Consider the following 16,451-nt stretch of genomic DNA (forward strand, 5'->3'; position numbering starts at 1 on the left):
TTTGATGTTTGAATAACTGAATCTTTACGCGTTCTGACTTCAAAGTCGGGCGGTGCCTCCTCATCGACCGCTGACTTGTAGAGGCTACTAGCATGAGACCACCCTTGCATTTGCTGCGGCACATTCAAACTCGAGGTAGTCTCGCAGCAAGATGCTTCACTTCCGCTGCAATATGCCCCAGTGGGCGGACAGCACCTTTCCGATTATTACAAAGCGACCTACACAATAACAATGCCTCTACATTATATTTCCTTTCCTCGCGGCGACCTCACAGCTTCCTTGACCAGCTATCGAGGAGCGCCTTTTCTACAACGCCCCGCGCGAACGCCATCAGTTTCAGAGACTTAAAATCAGAAGACAAGCCAAAGGACTCCCCAAGACAAGAAGCAAAGTCCGGTGCAGATAAAGGAGCTCATAAGCAAGAGCCAGCATCGGAGGAAACGGAGAGTCCTGCAGAGCGGGCATATCGAGAGGCTCAAAAAGACAGCGAGAAAGAGCGGGAGGGTCGTCACTCAAGTACCAAAGATGAGTCCACCAAAAGCGAGAAAGAAGACGAGACAGGCAATGGTGAAAAGAAGCAAAAAAAGAAAGAAGAGCCGCCACCTCCACCTCCACATGGAAACAAATCACCCTGGCAGGTCTTCACAGAAACACTGCAATCTGAGTTCCAGGCCTCCAAAGAATGGAACGAGTCTACAAAAGCGCTTTCGCATTCAGCACATCAATTTACAGAGAATGAGTCCGTGAGAAAGGCTCGAGAAGCGTCCAGCCGTGCATATGGGGCGGCCACATCAGTAACGGGCTCGGCGCTCAAAGGGACGGGAAAGGTATTAGGACAAAGCGCTGCATGGACTTGGGATTCAACAGTCGTCAAAGGGGTACGGTCTGGCGTTAACGCTACCGGTCGAGGGATTGACGCAGCTACAAAACCTGTAAGGGAGACCAAGGTCTATAAGAGTGTCAAAGATGTCATCGATGATGGCAGCAGCTCAAGATATGGCGGCTGGGTAGAAAAAGAGGAAAGAAGGAAAAAACGCGAGCTGAGGGAATTGAAAGACTCTGGAGGGTTGCCAGGCAAGCGGGCGGAGAAGATGGAGGAAGACCCAGAGTACAATTCCATGAACGAGAAAGCAACCAATATGAATGTCGCTAATTTCATCGTAGTGCCGGCACAAACGTCACCCTGCATAAAGATTCCAAGTTCCATCAAACATGGACCAACTTCAGAGACTCCAACCGACTCATGCAGTCCCTCTTCTCCCTCAAGTCGAGCTACAACGAATCCGAAAACCCCCTCGTCTCAACAGCCCGCAGCATCACGGACCGCGTCGCTGGTTTTTTCGCCGAAAATGAAACTGCTCGGGTCATCAAAAAATTCCGTGAAATGGACCCATCATTCCAAGTAGAACCCTTCCTCCGCGAAATGCGCGAATACATCCTCCCCGAAGTTCTTGACGCCTACGTGAAAGGGGACACCGAGACCCTCAAGCTCTGGCTCTCGGCCGCGCAATACCAGGTCTACGCCGCCCTGACCCAGCAATACACTGCTGCCGGCCTGAAATCCGATGGACGCATACTAGACATACGGCATGTCGACATACTGTCTGCCCGCATGCTCGAACCAGGAGAGATACCGGTCTTCATCATCCGGTGCCAAACGCAAGAAGTTCATGTTTACCGAAATGCCAAGACAAACGAGCTAGCTGCTGGTATGGAGGATAGGGTGCAGCTTGTCACTTATGCCCTTGGGATAACAAGGACGCCGGAAGATGTCAATAATCCGGATACGAGGGGGTGGCGATTGATCGAGCTGCAGAAGAGTGCTAGGGATTACATATGATACAGCAATTTCAGCTGTGCTAACGGTATCTTGTCTTGCATTTAGCGCGCATGGAAAAGCAAGCGTCCTGAGCTCATCCAAGTGTATAATATCATCCGAAGCATCTCGTCTGTCGAGTTGGAAGCAGGGGTAGCGAGGCGTCATCGGACGTCGAATTTCGGTCGCCACTCTCAAGCAAAATCTAAATTTCTATGTACATTTTGATTTTTGAAAGACGAAGACCCCTTTCAATGAGCTATCCGGGGTACATTGGCAGGACAAGATGGTAGAGGGATTGAATCCGCGACTTAGGAGAGCTTTTAGCCAGCCGTAAAGACTGCGCATCCGACACGTAAAACTCACCGTAATTGCATCAAGCTTCAGGCAGATCTTTATCCTCCAACCCTGCAACAAGCTCCATGTATACTCCGCGCGTTTCGGATGAAGTAGTATTGTCGGCGCTCTTGTTGGCGTGCCCTAGATAACCTCATATGCTGTCAATAAATTTGTTGAGCACCGGCCGTCCTCTACCTTTTCGGCACATGCCACCGAAGCCTACAGCCAGCCAACACCCTCCGCCCACTGGCCCCACTCTCATCCGATGCTTGCTTGAGCCTGTACGCTGTCACGCCTTTTCGTATCTCGAATGAATGCACTCTCTTAATCCATATCTCCGGGCCTTCTTCAAGAGCGCGTTACCTGCCCAATGCAATCCGGTCAACAACCACGTGAGTATACCACCATACCAGAGAGATCTGGCGGACTGGCGCAGGGAAATTACACGAAGCAAGAGCTGACGTTGATGAAGATTCTCCTTGTCCCAACGACCGAATGCCTCCTGACCGGCAAGGACCGAGAGACCAATTCTACATTTGCAGACTTGGCTGGATCTGAGGATTTCCTGGGCAGCCATGTCCTCAAAATCTCTGGCCCTGCAGCTCCTGGAAGCAACAATGTGCGAGACAGCAGGGGTAAAGCGAAGCAGTTCATTACAGTCAATGGGCGGACTATTGTGGTGAAAGAGTCGTTTGTCTACAGCAATAAAGGTATGGCAAGATCATTGGCATATAAAGACTTCCCTAGGGTAACACTTCTCCAGGCTTTAGAAACCTCAATCAGGCGCAGCTTCTCAGCGACCAGCTATACTATCCTGACAATCTTGATGCGCAGCAATGGCTCATATACTATATCTCGAGACCTCTTGTAGGCTCCTACCAGCCAATCAATATCACGCCAGCTATCCTTCCAACCCTGTTGAAAGGGTTCAAACCTCTTACCATTACCCTGAAAGACCCCTTGGGCGGACAAGGAGACTCTGGGCCCTCCTCATCAGTCAACAAGAAAGACGTACGGTCGTTCAACGAACTACTCAACAACTTTCCAATGATCGCGCGGCAGATGCAGCCCGGGTTAGAGAAGGTGTTTAAAGACTTCAACAAGGAAATGCAGGATCGACCTTCTACGCTTTCGCGCAAGTCATCAAACACCTCTCGAAGATCTTCAACAGCATCCTCACATTCCAAGACCAAGGGGTCCATACGCAGCAGATACTCAAACGGCCATACAGCCGCGCCATCCATAGCAACAACACGCGTGGATGAGGAGGAAGACCATATGCGGAAGACGTTGGAGACTGCGGTGACTGCGGCGATCGATCTGTTTCAGCAAGTGGATAAGCAACAACTGTCTTTGCTAGGAGCTACAACTGACCTCACGGGCCCTACTGTGGAGCGAATCATCGAGCGGTATGTCACAGAGCAAGTTCACGACTCCACTCTCTTCCCAGTGCTTCGGAACAGCAGACGGCTGGAAGATCTGGAGCTCGAGTCTCGAATTCATCAGATGCAACACATCGATATTGCTCAAGTTGGCATTGAGATAGAAGTTGGTCGGAAAGGCAAGGAACAGATGATGGACAGGCTCGCCAAGGGAGTTGAAGAGTTCCGTAAGCTTGGTGTTGCTGGCAGTCCTCAGCAGATGATGGAGATTCTTCTGGCGACGCAGAAGGTCGTCACGAGTGACCAGCCCATAGCTAAGAATCTTGATTCCGCAATGAACGACCGTATAGGACCGGAAGGATCGGGGAAGCCGCCTCCGTCTATAACCATGAATGCCGATACTCTAGTCTCCCTACTGCTAGTTGTGGTCATTCGTTCCCAAGTACGGCATCTTCACGCTCGATTTTCCTATATGCGGAACTTCATCTTCGTCGATGATGTCGAAAGTGGTGAGGTTGGATACGCGTTGAGTACATTCGAAGCAGTGCTTTCCTACCTGGCGTCTGACTCCGGTGGCCTACGTAAAGCAAGCAGAGGGAACAATCGACTATGGCAGGCTGCTAGGAGTGGCGATGTCAAGGATATCAAGGCGATTATGGATCCTGAACCGGAATCTGTTCTCAACAAAAACAGAAGTTCCGCCTTGCACGAGGAGCCCGATGAGGATGCTATTACCGATGCCGACGATGACTCGGAGAAAGGCCGCTTCGTTGGCAAGGAGAACAGCAAGCACTTCGAACGTCGCTTATCCACTGCAACCACCGAGGACGGCAACACTTCGGAAAACTCCACCTTGGCACACGTCTTTCCTTTCCAGGCTCTTCAAGCCTCCCGCAAAGGTAAACATGTTTCCATGGATATGAGAAGCCTTTCAAATTCTTCGGAGTACTCGTTCATTTCTCGAACAACTACTCTGGACTCAAAGTCAAGCAACGTTGAAGGCGATACCTCCATCGAAACACTTGCGCAGACTCAAGACATAGATGGCAACTCGGTACTCATGATGGCCGTGGAAGCACGACAGCCAGAAGCACTTGAGTATCTGTTGTCCTTGGAGGAATACTTTTCCCCTAGGCTTTTGCTGGAAGACTCCAACAAGGAGGGCACCACGCTTCTGAGTGCTGCAGTCCAATTGGCTCACACCGAGCTCATTGATGTATTACTACGCTGCATCTTTCAAAGGAGAGACACAGAGGAGATCCTCGACTACTTCGGCAGAGCAGATCGTCATGGTCGAACGGTTGCCCATTATCTTTTTAACGCCCCATATCTGATTCCCCAGTTCTCCGAGATCCTGCCATGGAGAAGGAAAGACAAGAACGGCCAGACGCCTTTGCTCGCTTTGTGTAGATCCTACGATCATAATAACTATGCGGAGATGGTCAACGAAGCGTTGCAATTCGCAACGCATGAGCAAGGCGACGGCCAGCCACTTCATCTGGACGATCATGTTGACGCGAAGGGCAATACATTACTTCATGTGGTCAATGATCCTACTTTAGCTGTACGAATACTGAGGCATTGCGACTCCGATCCAAACGCTACCAATGACAAGCGTTTCACTCCTTTAATGGTGGCCAGCAAATACGGTCGAATGGACATGGTCAGAGCTTTATTCAGCGATCAGAGGGTTGACGTGTTAGCTAAAGAATCAAGAGGCATGACTGCAGTTGAGCTTGCTAAAGACGACGAGATTCGGAATCGCATCGACGACATGGTGCTCGTTTCCAATGTGCCTGCTGCTGACGGGAGAGTGACAGCCGTTGTTCGGTCATTTTTTGTGGAGGATGCCTCGATACGCTTGATTATCAAGTCTGCTGTCCGCAATGACAATGGAATGATCGGCGTCACCACTTGTAGGCGGTCGTTGACAGATTTTGAGAACCTGGCCAAATGGCTTTCCGTGGAACATCCTGCTTCATGGCTACCGTCAATCTTCAACTTTCGTTCGCCCTTTCAGATAGCTTCTCGACCTTCAAGAGCAGTACTGCAAGACATTCAAGTGCGTCTCGACAAGTTCTTAAAGATCATGCTTGCTCACTCAACCTTCTCGACGCACGAGCTGCTGTGGGAGTTTATCCTCTTCCCTGAGATACAGCCAGACATGATGGCAGAGCGGAGCCGGAAGAAAGCGGAGCTTCGGAGCGAGAATATCATGGAGGATTACGAGCCAGTCGAGGATGTGAGGGATGTTTCGACATTTGTTGAGCATGCCCGGGAGTCGATTCGAGGCATCAATTATTCGACCAAGAGCGTGATACGGAGGGTCGCCAGCGTCCGCGTCGGCTCGTCGAGTATGTATACTCCAACTTCTCGGCGGCAGCAAGCTGACTGCTCCCTAGATTTCTCCATCGCCCTGGACTTATGTGCCAAGGATTTCTCAACGCTAGCATTTCTTCCATCCTCTTACGTCGTGGCCCTTTCCCGCTTCGCCACCTGCGCTCAAGCTCTACCCTCAGATCCTCACAAATTCTTTCATCAAGATCTGCAAGCCATTTCCTCCACCATCCTTGCCATTCTCTCATCTCTAGCTCGCCCTCATTCCTTGATCAATTCGCTTGTTGACATCCAAAAGACTGTTGATCGCCACGACTCTTCGCTACGACGCTCCGACCGATGGCCGCTTGGTCTACTCGATGAAACACGCAAAGGCATACACGCTGATGCGCAAGAGAAGGCTGAGAAGAGCAGGGAAGAAATGAGGAGTGTGGGCTGCGAGTTGACCTATACACAGCAGACTGTTGCCGGTGAGCTGGCTGGATGGCAAGAGCTGCATGCTAAGCTAGGGAGACGAGCAATCAAGGCTTTGGCTGAGAGGATGGTAGTGAGGGAGAAGGATCGACTTGAGAGTATGAAGAGGGCGGTGAGGGCAATTGTGGATGTGAATCAGAAGTGGTGAGATGGTGTGGCCTTAACAGATCTGGTGGTTGGGTGCCTGCAGTCCGTTGGACATATGGCTCCTAGGACTCTTTCTTCGTTCATGTCGTAGGGTGGGCTTGGATCCCTCGGTGTTTCTTTGGACGAAGATACCCCAAATCGTTGTCAATCAATGTTTTTTGCTCTACATCAACGATATCCTGGTCGTGCATGCGTCTTAGTGGCTTCCACGCAAAGCATGTCGCTTTTGGCATTCTTGAAGACATGGAATGAATCTCCTGCTTGCTTGTTATCGTACACACGTACATTTTTACCTTGCAGAAGAGGCATGCACAGCCGATATCTATTTTACCCGGAGGTTAAGGTGGATAGGTACATGTAGTGTACAGGTAGCTGGATAAATATCTTAGCTGCAGATCCAACCGCCCCGCGTGCGTCACAGCTTCTGAAAAACATCCCACTTTTCTTTGCCCTTTTTTTTCTTCTTTACCTACACCTTCACCTTCAACTTCAACAAAAGACTTTTTCTTACAATCAGGATTACATTTTGAACGCCCTGAAATACATCAGCTCAACTATCACCATGGCCACCTCAGAGATGACCTCGTAAGGTTCCCCTCCCTCAACCAGACCCTCACCTGCTCAAAACCCTGACTAAATCTGTATCAATACAGCAAAACTTTTAGTCTCAACACTGGCGACAAGATTCCAGCCATCGGCCTCGGCACCTGGCAAAGCAAACCCAACGAAGTGCGTGATGCTGTCAAAGTTGCGCTGACTAAAGGCTACCGTCATATCGATACCGCGCTCGCTTATGGGAATGAGCATGAAGTTGGGCAGGGTATCAAAGATTCTGGGGTTCCAAGGAAAGAGATATGGTTGACGACCAAGCTGGATAACACATGGCATCATATTGTCGGCGAGGGCATTGAGAGTAGTCTGAAGAGCTTGGGGACGGACTATGTGGATCTGTACCTCATGGTTGGGATTTCATGTTGGTCCTTGTAGACTTGCGCTGATTAAAGAAGCATTGGCCGTCCTCAACCGACCCAAAGGACAAATCGAAGCATCTCCCAGACTGGAACTTTATCAAGACATGGTAAGTCCCTTTGCTCCACTCCCCTTCGGTCCTCCCCTTGCCCTATGCCAACCATACCCTAGGCAAGAGATGCAAAAACTCCCCGCCACCGGCAAAGTCCGCAACATTGGTGTGTCTAATTTTGGTATCAAAAACCTCGAAAAACTCCTCAGCGATCCCTCCTGCAAGATCGTCCCTGCCGTCAACCAGATAGAACTACACCCCAACAACCCGAGTCCGAAGTTGGTGGCATTCAACAAGGAAAAGGGCATTCACTGCACGGGGTACTCATGTCTAGGGAGTACGAACTCGCCGTTATATAAAGATCCGACGCTGTTGAAGATGGCGGAAGAGAAGGGAAAGACGGCGCAGCAGGTGCTGTTGATGTGGGGGCTCCAGCAGTAAGCCTACTCTTCGCTTCCTACTCCTAGTATCGACGGCTTTTTGTCTTGTGGAGCGTGTTTAGGCGTGAACTCCTTTGTTCCTGTCGTGTATCATCCTCGGTGCAAGCCTTGTTATTTTTGATTTCTTGTCTCGAAGAGACCATGCTGAATTGGAGAACTCACTTACAGTGAATGGTCGGTCATACCTAAGAGTGTCAGCCAGGCCAGAATTGAGAAGAATTTCGAGCTGAATGGGTGGGATTTGTCAAGTGCGGAGATGAAGCAGCTGGACGGGTTGACGGATCGATTCAAGGTTTGTGGAGATGGGTGGTTGCCTATCAAGGTATTTCATGGAGATGATGAGTAGACTGGGGATGTTCGAGGATGAAGTGGGCGTGCAACGGTCTTCGGAGACTTTTGAGGGCGCCAACTTTGAGCTAGCGTCCAAGTCAGATGATGATGCATCCAGAAAGAGTTGTGCGCAGAGCCACAAAAGGTTCTACACGTTTTCAACCTCTTCCACATTGCTTTGGGACTAATGCCGCAGACTTTTCCAGTGCTGATCTCAGCTGGGTGGCGCTTACTCATACAAGTGACAATTCGGAGACATACCGAAAAGTATCCGATAACCATCCGACAATCCTCCATCCCCCCAACATAAGAAGACTGAAGCCCCCAAATCTCCGGAGTATCATTCTATGATCAGGAAACACTTGACAAGACATATCTCACAAGCAATCAGACCCATACAACTAATCTACCACGCAACTCCCGTGACCCGAACAACTTGCTTCGCACAGACACCAAGCATGTCTCAACCCCACCCACGCTCCGAACACCCACCAAACACATCTTTCGACCCCCCAAGCCCCTGCACTCACAACAACAATAACAACCACAACCACGCCCATGTGCCCAGCACCGCCTTCTCCGGCGACATGGCCCAAACCTACAGCCAACGCACGGGCGGCTGCAACATCGTCCTCGCCGACCACCTCATCTCCCTCATCACCCCCTCCCTCCCCCCTCCCACCACCACTCCAAGCCTCCGAATCCTCGACAACGCCTGCGGCCCCATGGTCCTCACAACCCAATGCCTGCTCGACCCGTCCATCGCAACCTACCCATCCGTCCACATCTCCGCCGTCGACCTCAGCGCCGACTTCATCGCCGCCAACCGCACCGCCATATCCTCCCGGAGCACCCTCGGCCCCAAAGTCGACACCGCCGTCATGGACGGCACGGACCTGCGCTTCGCCGACGACACCTTCGACGTCAGCTTCACCTCCCTCGGCATCTTCGCCTTCCCGGACCCCGTCCGGGGCGCCCGGGAGCTGTACCGCACGCTGAAACCCGGGGGCGTGACGGCCGCGACGACGTGGAAGGGCGTCGGATGGCTGCCGCTGCTGCACGCGGTCGAAGAAGAAGTGCTGCAGCCCGGGCAGGCGAAGACGCGGCTGCCGTTTCTGGAACCGTGGGCGGTGGCGGGGAAGCTGGAGGCGACGCTGCGGGAAGGGGGGTTCGAGCGGGTGGAAGAGGGGGAGGTGGAGGGGGTGGCGTGGTGGGGTGGGGTGGGGGAGGCGGCGTACTGGCTTACGGCGACGGTGAGGATGATGGTGGGGCGGGGTTGGAGTGAGGAGGAGAAGGATAAGATGGAGGAGGGGTTCAGGACGGTTTTGGAGAGAGGGGTTAGGGAGGGGAGTGAGTTGGTGGTGACGGAGGCGGAGGGGGGAAGGGTGGGGTGTAGGATGGTCGCGTTTACGGGGTTGGGGTGGAAGTAGGTGGGAAGGGAGGGGTGGACAGTGTGGAGTTTGGACGAGTGGTTGTTGGGGTGGTGGGGCCTGTGATGTGGGGGGACTTTCTGCTGATGCGGGCCTCTTCGCATCTTAAGATCACCGCGGGTTAGAATCCTACGTTGGAAATCAACCGAACAGATATCATTCTCGAGCTCTCGACTGCGTGGGCATCTATTAAACACAACTTTCCTGAGTCTCGGGTAGTTGGAAGGGGGGAGCGTGGTTGATCGTGGAGAGTTCTCGGTTCGGTCAGCATGTTGTACGAGCCGCTTTATTTTTCGAACCAGAAACAAAAGCTTTCCGTGGCTAGATTCTTCAACAATGAACCTAGTCTTTTTCCACGACAGGAATATTTGGTCGAGGGTGAAAGATGTATGTTGTGAGTGCATTGGAATTCGGCCCTACAGCTGAGGTTATCCCGCGACTTCTCGGCTTCCTCAGAAGAAAAGAACGCCTCAATGTTCTTCCTTGCCGCCAAACATAGAACCTGTTCATCGTTGTCGATACGACCTGCTGTCAGACCGACTTTGCAGCTCCGAGTAACGCCTCGAACCCGCACTCGTCCCGACGCACCAGGCTCACCCTTCATAAGCCCCGCCTTCCTCGCTCTCACAGCAACAACCTTACTCAGATTCCCTCGCCCTCCTTTGTCACACCATTCCCGTCTGCTCCATCACGGTCGGTTTCCATATCCTTCTTCCACGTGTGGTAAGCCTGCCGCACATACTTCAACGTCCCCAGACCCTGAGACCCACGCCACACATGCAAGTGCCTGGCCAAATTTGCACCAATATCAGGCCCGGTGATGTTGCACTGGGCGAAATGCGTCATGATGGCACCGGGCCCGCTGCAGGCGGAGATGGTTCGCAGATACGAGGGGTGCGAGCTCAGAGTCAGAGCCAGGTCCGGGAAGAGTATATTCCGCTTTGAGCCTCTGGAGAAGCCGACGTGCTGTTCGCAGAACCGATAAACCGTCAGTGGGGGAGCTAGCTCAAGAATGGGTGTGAGGCGGTGGCGGCCGAGGATCGGAACCACATACCGTCAGAGTAGCAACGCCGTTGTCGACAACGCTCGAAAACGCGCCGGTGTACCGGATGACGAGTCTGTCAGCCTTCTGGATGACTCCGGCGAGGAAGAGTTTTTCGAACTTCATCTTGCTGTAGGATTCGAACACAGAGTTCGGATCAGCACCTGTGCTCTGGACCCATTGCGGGTCATAGTTGTGGAGGGTTGCGAAACCGTTGTCGCCGACTTCGTTGGTGACGAATCGAAGACGTGGTTGGGTTATCTTCCTGTGGAGCTTGGTTGGCGCTGGGGTGGAATGGTGTTTTCTAGCTTGAGCTGGAGCAGTAGCGTCATTTGCGTAGGGGCTTGAGGCTTGATGCTGAGGGTGGTAGCTGTGCTGGTGAGGAAGGCTAGGGTCGAGGTTTATGTCATCATGATTTGAAATGGGAAAGCTGCTACTGCGCTGATTGTAGATAGGATCGGCAGCTGTTGTCTCCGTATAGGGACTGGAGTATTGGCAACGATCATGTTGAGGATAGCTGGTGTCCGCAAACGTGTTGCTAGTGTACAACGTGGGATCATGGGTACTAAATGGCCCACGATTTGGGCCTTGATGATCCACTGCAAGGTCTGTGCTCTGGTAATCACCTTCTGGTAGAGCATTGAGACTATTAGACGCGATATCGTTATCTGGGTGACGCGCTGAAGACGAGGGGTATATGCCATGGCTCTGAGCAAAAAGAACGCAGGCAGAAAGATACTCAGGATCCAAAGAGCGAACATCGACACTGTGAATACCATCCGACATAGAGTGTTCACGCCCGTCTTGTTGATGTGGCCATTGTTCAGCCATGGTAAGAGGGACGCTTCAAGTCTTCTTGAATGCGTAGAAGATGAACAAACGCGTAATATAAAGCTAAAGCTCTAGATCAATAGAGGAATGGGTGGACCAGTGTGTACAAGTCAGCGTGTGTGAACGGATGGATGTCCGGGTGAGAAGTCCGTAGACGTTCAACCTTAGTAATACGCTATTCCACTTCAGGAATTGTGTTGTTTGTTTGTATCATCTCATTCACTCACTGTTTCCCCGAGGTTTTCCCATAGTATCAATGATTCTTCATTTCATCTTTGTGAATTTCCTCATCAACAACATGCGGCGATGTCTCAAGCTTGCCGACTCTGGCTATCACAAGTGAATGAGGTTGTTTTCCAAGCATCACTCCAGATATTGTGATTCTGGACCACGGATGCTTCTGCTGACTGACTGCGATTTGCGTAAACGAGGATGTAGAGTACAGATGTCAAGCAAGCAGGCAAGGAGCTACTTGTTCTACCTCGTCATTACCAGTAGCAGCGTTAGTGTTGTACTGTGCCGCACATCTGTCTGACCCATTAGCGTGTCGTGGGTTAGCCTAGGGCTATCATACTCAAGGCAAGGCTTTCATATACTAAGTGGTCTCTGTGACGAGTGTTTCTATCCCAACCATAACTTCGTGTCATACCTACACCAAGACGAGGACTCCAGATCGAGTATGAGATCAGACTACTGCATAAATATCGCAACTTGAACGTTGACACAACTCGAAAATTTGGACCACCTTGTACCTATTTTCGGTACATCTTAGCACCGCAGTTCCCACTTCCGTCGCTAACCTCCGCACCATTGACCGTCCGAGCCATCGCACAGCTAGCACTCGAAAGCATAGACTCATCTCGATAACTCGTCCCCAGCATGACCGATCATATAATCGCCTTGGCTACGTTCGAAGACCCAGCGAAGTTTGAAGCCGCAAAACTCTCTTGGATCGAAGCTGGATCAATGCCATAGGGGGCCGACATGTAGTAGTTCATCTGGAAATCGAAGAAGGAACCGATAGCGTAGGCGTAGATGACGAGGGTCGCCTGCGTGAGGCCCGGAGACGCTAGTCGAACTGATCAGTAATCCTTCTCGAGGCGTTTATTTCGAGGATCGATGGTAGCTTACGGGGAACCAAATAAGCGCCGCCCGTACCCTGGCTCACACAGTCCCTCATGACGAGCTGAAGCGCTTCGCCGAAATCGGTCCAGCGAGACTTGCTGCTCGCATAGATTCTTTGAGGTCCAGCATAGCTCAGCAACGCAACTCTGAACTCATCTAGAGAATTGTGGATCAGATACGGTTGTGTTCACAGAGACGCCATAGATAGATAGGACGTACTGTTTCCCCAGATCTTCGGAACCTGAACTTTAGGTTCCGTAGCAACGACGGGCGCAAATGGCGTACGTTGCAACTGGGGTTCGACAAAGAACCTTCTCGTGTAATCAAACGTTGGCAGTTGCTGTGCGGTGGGGACGTTGGCGGGTTCGGGCGATCCGGCCCACTTGCCACACCAGTGGTCAGCCGCATTTTCGGTAGAATTTTCCGCTTGAGCTTGGCAGAGGCCAGCAGCGGCGACCAAGATTGAAGTGACGGCAAGCAAGTACATGGCTGTAGAGGCGAATCACGAAAATGAAGTATCTTCTCAGAGACAGGTTCTGATCCTAAGAAAAAGCAGCCATAAGGAGCCTCTTATATTCCAGAGAGCCTTGGTCTGTGAGAAGAGAGTGGTCCCCTTTCCTCATCCATCTCTTCGATCGTTGGATTCGCATCGCGTTGCATGAATCTAGCACGGCGGAAGGACCTATGTACAAGTCATTTGCTTCGGACGCTTCTCCGCTTCCCCATGAGTTTTTGCGGGGTAATGGGGAAGTTAGTAACCCCTCAATGTCAGGCGCACTGGCAGAGTTGGAAGTATCCATTCAAGCGAACCATAGGTTCATATGGCTACGGAACATGCACTGAGCATGACCTTAGGCTTATGGGTAAAGTAGCGGAAGCGTAGCGAGTTCCAAGAATGTCGGTCAAGAAGAAAATCATGATCACGTGTTTCTTGCGCAACAGATGTACATCTCGCCTGTTCGAGACTTGCGCCTTTCTCGCTCTTGGAGAAGCGACGTTTCGCACTGAGACAATGCAGTCATACGCGCGTAGAACGGTTCTCGGAAGATGAGACCCTAGCCTTTCTTCTCAGGACTTGTAAGCCTTGACGTGGTCGTGGATTGGGCTGGTCTGAATAGAGTCCAAACTTCGTGAAGACGAAGACTCGCATAACGCTAGTCGCCAATCAATCATGACGCACAAGATTTTGGCTTGCATGCGCATTCTCCTAAGAACGTGTAACCAGGCGCTTAAAGTAGATGGCCGCGCAAATGAGCAGGAATTGTCTATCCAATCATGACCCGTTTTACTTTATCCCGTCTCGCTTGCGTGCTTTTATATCTTGAAGGTAGCCTCTAGGCTATCGCGCAAATGAGCGGTATTTCTTCCCACCAGCCAATGCGGAGTTCGCTCGGGGGCATGATCTTTGAGGACACGCACTAGAAGACGGCACGATGCGCTGCTAAACTCTGTGGTCATTCGCGGAAAGATTGTCTAGTAAGACGTTCTAATATACCTCTGTAAGCGTGGGACTCAGCGGTTTCCCGCGCGGATAAGCAGCACTATGGTTTCGACTTGCATCTCAAAATCTTCCGTAGATTGCATCCGTTTGCTATTCACCATCGATCTGCTAAGCATGTATAGTGGCGTGTCGCTAGCAATGGTTACAAATGTTGGTGCGTCTTCTTTTCGACTGGTAGTACTGGCTGTTGCACTATCGTCCTCGTTCGCTGTGATCCTCGCCTTACCTGCGTTTCCTCTATCACCAAACCTCTCACCTGTCCAAGTCAACACCTCATCACTCCTGATCTCTCCGAATCCCGGTCCCCCACAGGAACCAACGTGTCCCCCCACCGAGCAATGGGGCGTCACCCTTGGACACCCCTCATACGACGACTGCGACTACATCCTCTCAAATCTCTATCCCAAAGACCCACTGTCCAAACCAGTCCTGCGCAATTTCTATGTTGCACCTGCGGACGTATCGCACACGATGTCGAATTTCAAACTGCCGTATGAGGAGAGTTACCGTAAGCGATTTTCCAACAGACCAAGCAGAGTGAGAGGGATCTTTGGTTGTGCTAATCTCGCAGCAGAGACATGCAGCATCCAAATGCTATTAGCGGCGGACTTCATCAACATCCCGAACGATGAGGCCACCTGGAATGATCTCAGAGGCGCGACGCGGACAATACTCAGGACGTGCATTCGCGGGAGGGGATTAGGAGGCGTGATCACCAAGAACGGTATATTTTCCATACCAATGACCCATATCAGACATCATAGTTTCCGATAATTGACTTGCGGTTTAGGAAAGCATGGCAACATAGAAATTGTTGTATACGGCAAAGATTCAATATTCGCTAAGAACCAGATATTGAAGAACTCGCCAGACCAACTCGCTAGATCGATCGCGGCACAGGAGTTGTTGGAGTTGATGAACATAGTGATAGTTCCGAAAACTGATCAGCCAGAGTCCGAGGTCAGGACTGTGGCAAATAGAACAGTCAAACCCACAAGCGAAAGCCGGTTGATCACTGCCGGGGTACATGTAGAGACATCTTGATCGGCGTGGCTCTTTGTGTGACAATGTTGTGATAGAAGGATATTCTGGATTCAGGGCTCGTCAGACGAAGCCATAACACGGCTTTTTTGCTTGCGTGACGTGGAATTGGGAAGTCAAATGTGTCATAGTATTAGACCGAGAAGACAAGGTGCTCTCGACTATTTGGCAGTTGACCATCAAGAGAACACTAAGACAGCTCCTGCAGCTCTGCAATCGAGATAACTTGTAGAACAAGATGAAACGAAGAGGCCCTTGCTGGAGAATTGTACGGAGCAAGTTCGCGCCAGCATGAAAGGTGGACATCCTTCCATTCACTCTCGCAATGCTTGACATTTTGAACGGAAAGCAACTAGGCACCTCTTTGGCCTATTATGGCTACCAGGACCATGGCACAACGAAAGAGCCCAGAATATTCTTAACTCGATCAGTTCCACAGCTTCAGTGCTCCTGAACTTCCCGGTACGGACGGATCAATCCGGTGGGCTGGTCCACCCATCGACCTGTCGACCTGGAACTTCAGCTTTCTAGCGAAAGTACCGTCCAGTATGATCAAGCGCACGATGACATCGCCGGTATGCTAAGTGATCTTGTCAAGGTCCCAAGGCTCTTTGGGGAATAACCCTATCGATAGAGATTCGAATTTGATCAGGTTAGAGGTAAGCCAATGGGGACACAATTGTATCGAATTTGGCATGGCTATGTGTTTCTCGCCAATGTCACCAATTCCATGTATCACGCCAATCCCCCGTGTTGGTTTAGCTCTCTTGACCACGGTCGTCAGCTCATTCTTGGTCGACTAAGTCCTATGGCGTCCCTTTGCAGGTCCGTCGGTGACATCTAAATGTCCGAGATCACTGTCATTGACATAATCTGATCGCTCGTCGCATGGTTTGTCCCAGATATCGATATGACCGTAGTCCGTCTCGCTCTCCATTGATGTCGTATAGTTGCGCACAATGAAAAAATTGTTAATTTGGCAGAAACATATAGAAAGGCTGTTCTTCAAAAACAGATCCGATTCTAGAAGCTCCAAGTGATGGGATGAAAGCTGAATGCCTTTGCTGGGTGCTGGCGTTTCATGAATAGACACACCCATTTTCACTCCTTCTGCCTGCTTGATAACGAAATAACGTCGTTTTCCGTTTGAAGCATTAGCGCCGCTGGATCCCGTGCTTCCATCTAATGTCTTCAC

General features: G+C 51.1%; 7 protein-coding genes across 7 annotated transcripts; 5 read left to right on the top strand and 2 right to left on the bottom strand.

Moving 5' to 3' along the window:
• Positions 1-92: 92 nt before the first annotated feature.
• Positions 93-1,840, top strand: HO133_002465 (uncharacterized protein; the record flags this gene model as incomplete). The annotated part of the gene is made up of 2 exons (XM_037293391.1): positions 93-1,108; positions 1,165-1,840. The coding sequence occupies 2 exons, from the start codon at positions 93-95 to the stop codon at positions 1,838-1,840; spliced, it is 1,692 nt and encodes a 563-aa protein (XP_037150220.1).
• Positions 1,841-2,469: 629 nt separating this feature from the next.
• On the top strand, positions 2,470-6,496 carry HO133_002466 (uncharacterized protein; the record flags this gene model as incomplete). The annotated part of the gene is made up of 4 exons (XM_037293392.1): positions 2,470-2,547; positions 2,628-2,865; positions 2,919-5,891; positions 5,940-6,496. 4 exons carry the CDS (start codon positions 2,470-2,472, stop codon positions 6,494-6,496), a joined length of 3,846 nt encoding a protein of 1,281 aa, XP_037150221.1.
• Positions 6,497-7,057: 561 nt separating this feature from the next.
• HO133_002467 (uncharacterized protein) lies at positions 7,058-8,302 on the top strand (the record flags this gene model as incomplete). Its single annotated transcript, XM_037293393.1, has 5 exons — positions 7,058-7,080; positions 7,149-7,455; positions 7,503-7,573; positions 7,636-7,953; positions 8,125-8,302. 5 exons carry the CDS (start codon positions 7,058-7,060, stop codon positions 8,300-8,302), a joined length of 897 nt encoding a protein of 298 aa, XP_037150222.1.
• Positions 8,303-8,744: 442 nt separating this feature from the next.
• On the top strand, positions 8,745-9,716 carry HO133_002468 (uncharacterized protein; the record flags this gene model as incomplete). Its single annotated transcript, XM_037293394.1, has 1 exon — positions 8,745-9,716. The coding sequence occupies one exon, from the start codon at positions 8,745-8,747 to the stop codon at positions 9,714-9,716; it is 972 nt and encodes a 323-aa protein (XP_037150223.1).
• A 642-nt stretch (positions 9,717-10,358) lies between these two features.
• HO133_002469 (uncharacterized protein) lies at positions 10,359-11,589 on the bottom strand (the record flags this gene model as incomplete). The annotated part of the gene is made up of 2 exons (XM_037293395.1): positions 10,359-10,682; positions 10,771-11,589. 2 exons carry the CDS (start codon positions 11,587-11,589, stop codon positions 10,359-10,361), a joined length of 1,143 nt encoding a protein of 380 aa, XP_037150224.1.
• Positions 11,590-12,476: 887 nt separating this feature from the next.
• Positions 12,477-13,201, bottom strand: HO133_002470 (uncharacterized protein; the record flags this gene model as incomplete). Its single annotated transcript, XM_037293396.1, has 3 exons — positions 12,477-12,658; positions 12,748-12,870; positions 12,934-13,201. The coding sequence occupies 3 exons, from the start codon at positions 13,199-13,201 to the stop codon at positions 12,477-12,479; spliced, it is 573 nt and encodes a 190-aa protein (XP_037150225.1).
• A 1,162-nt stretch (positions 13,202-14,363) lies between these two features.
• On the top strand, positions 14,364-15,259 carry HO133_002471 (uncharacterized protein; the record flags this gene model as incomplete). The annotated part of the gene is made up of 4 exons (XM_037293397.1): positions 14,364-14,369; positions 14,528-14,723; positions 14,790-14,939; positions 15,006-15,259. The coding sequence occupies 4 exons, from the start codon at positions 14,364-14,366 to the stop codon at positions 15,257-15,259; spliced, it is 606 nt and encodes a 201-aa protein (XP_037150226.1).
• Between the last annotated feature and the right edge of the window lie 1,192 nt (positions 15,260-16,451).

The sequence above is a fragment of the Letharia lupina genome, assembly GCF_014066315.1.
Source record: "Letharia lupina isolate WasteWater1 chromosome Unknown contig_15, whole genome shotgun sequence".
Taxonomy (NCBI): Eukaryota; Fungi; Ascomycota; class Lecanoromycetes; order Lecanorales; family Parmeliaceae; genus Letharia; species Letharia lupina.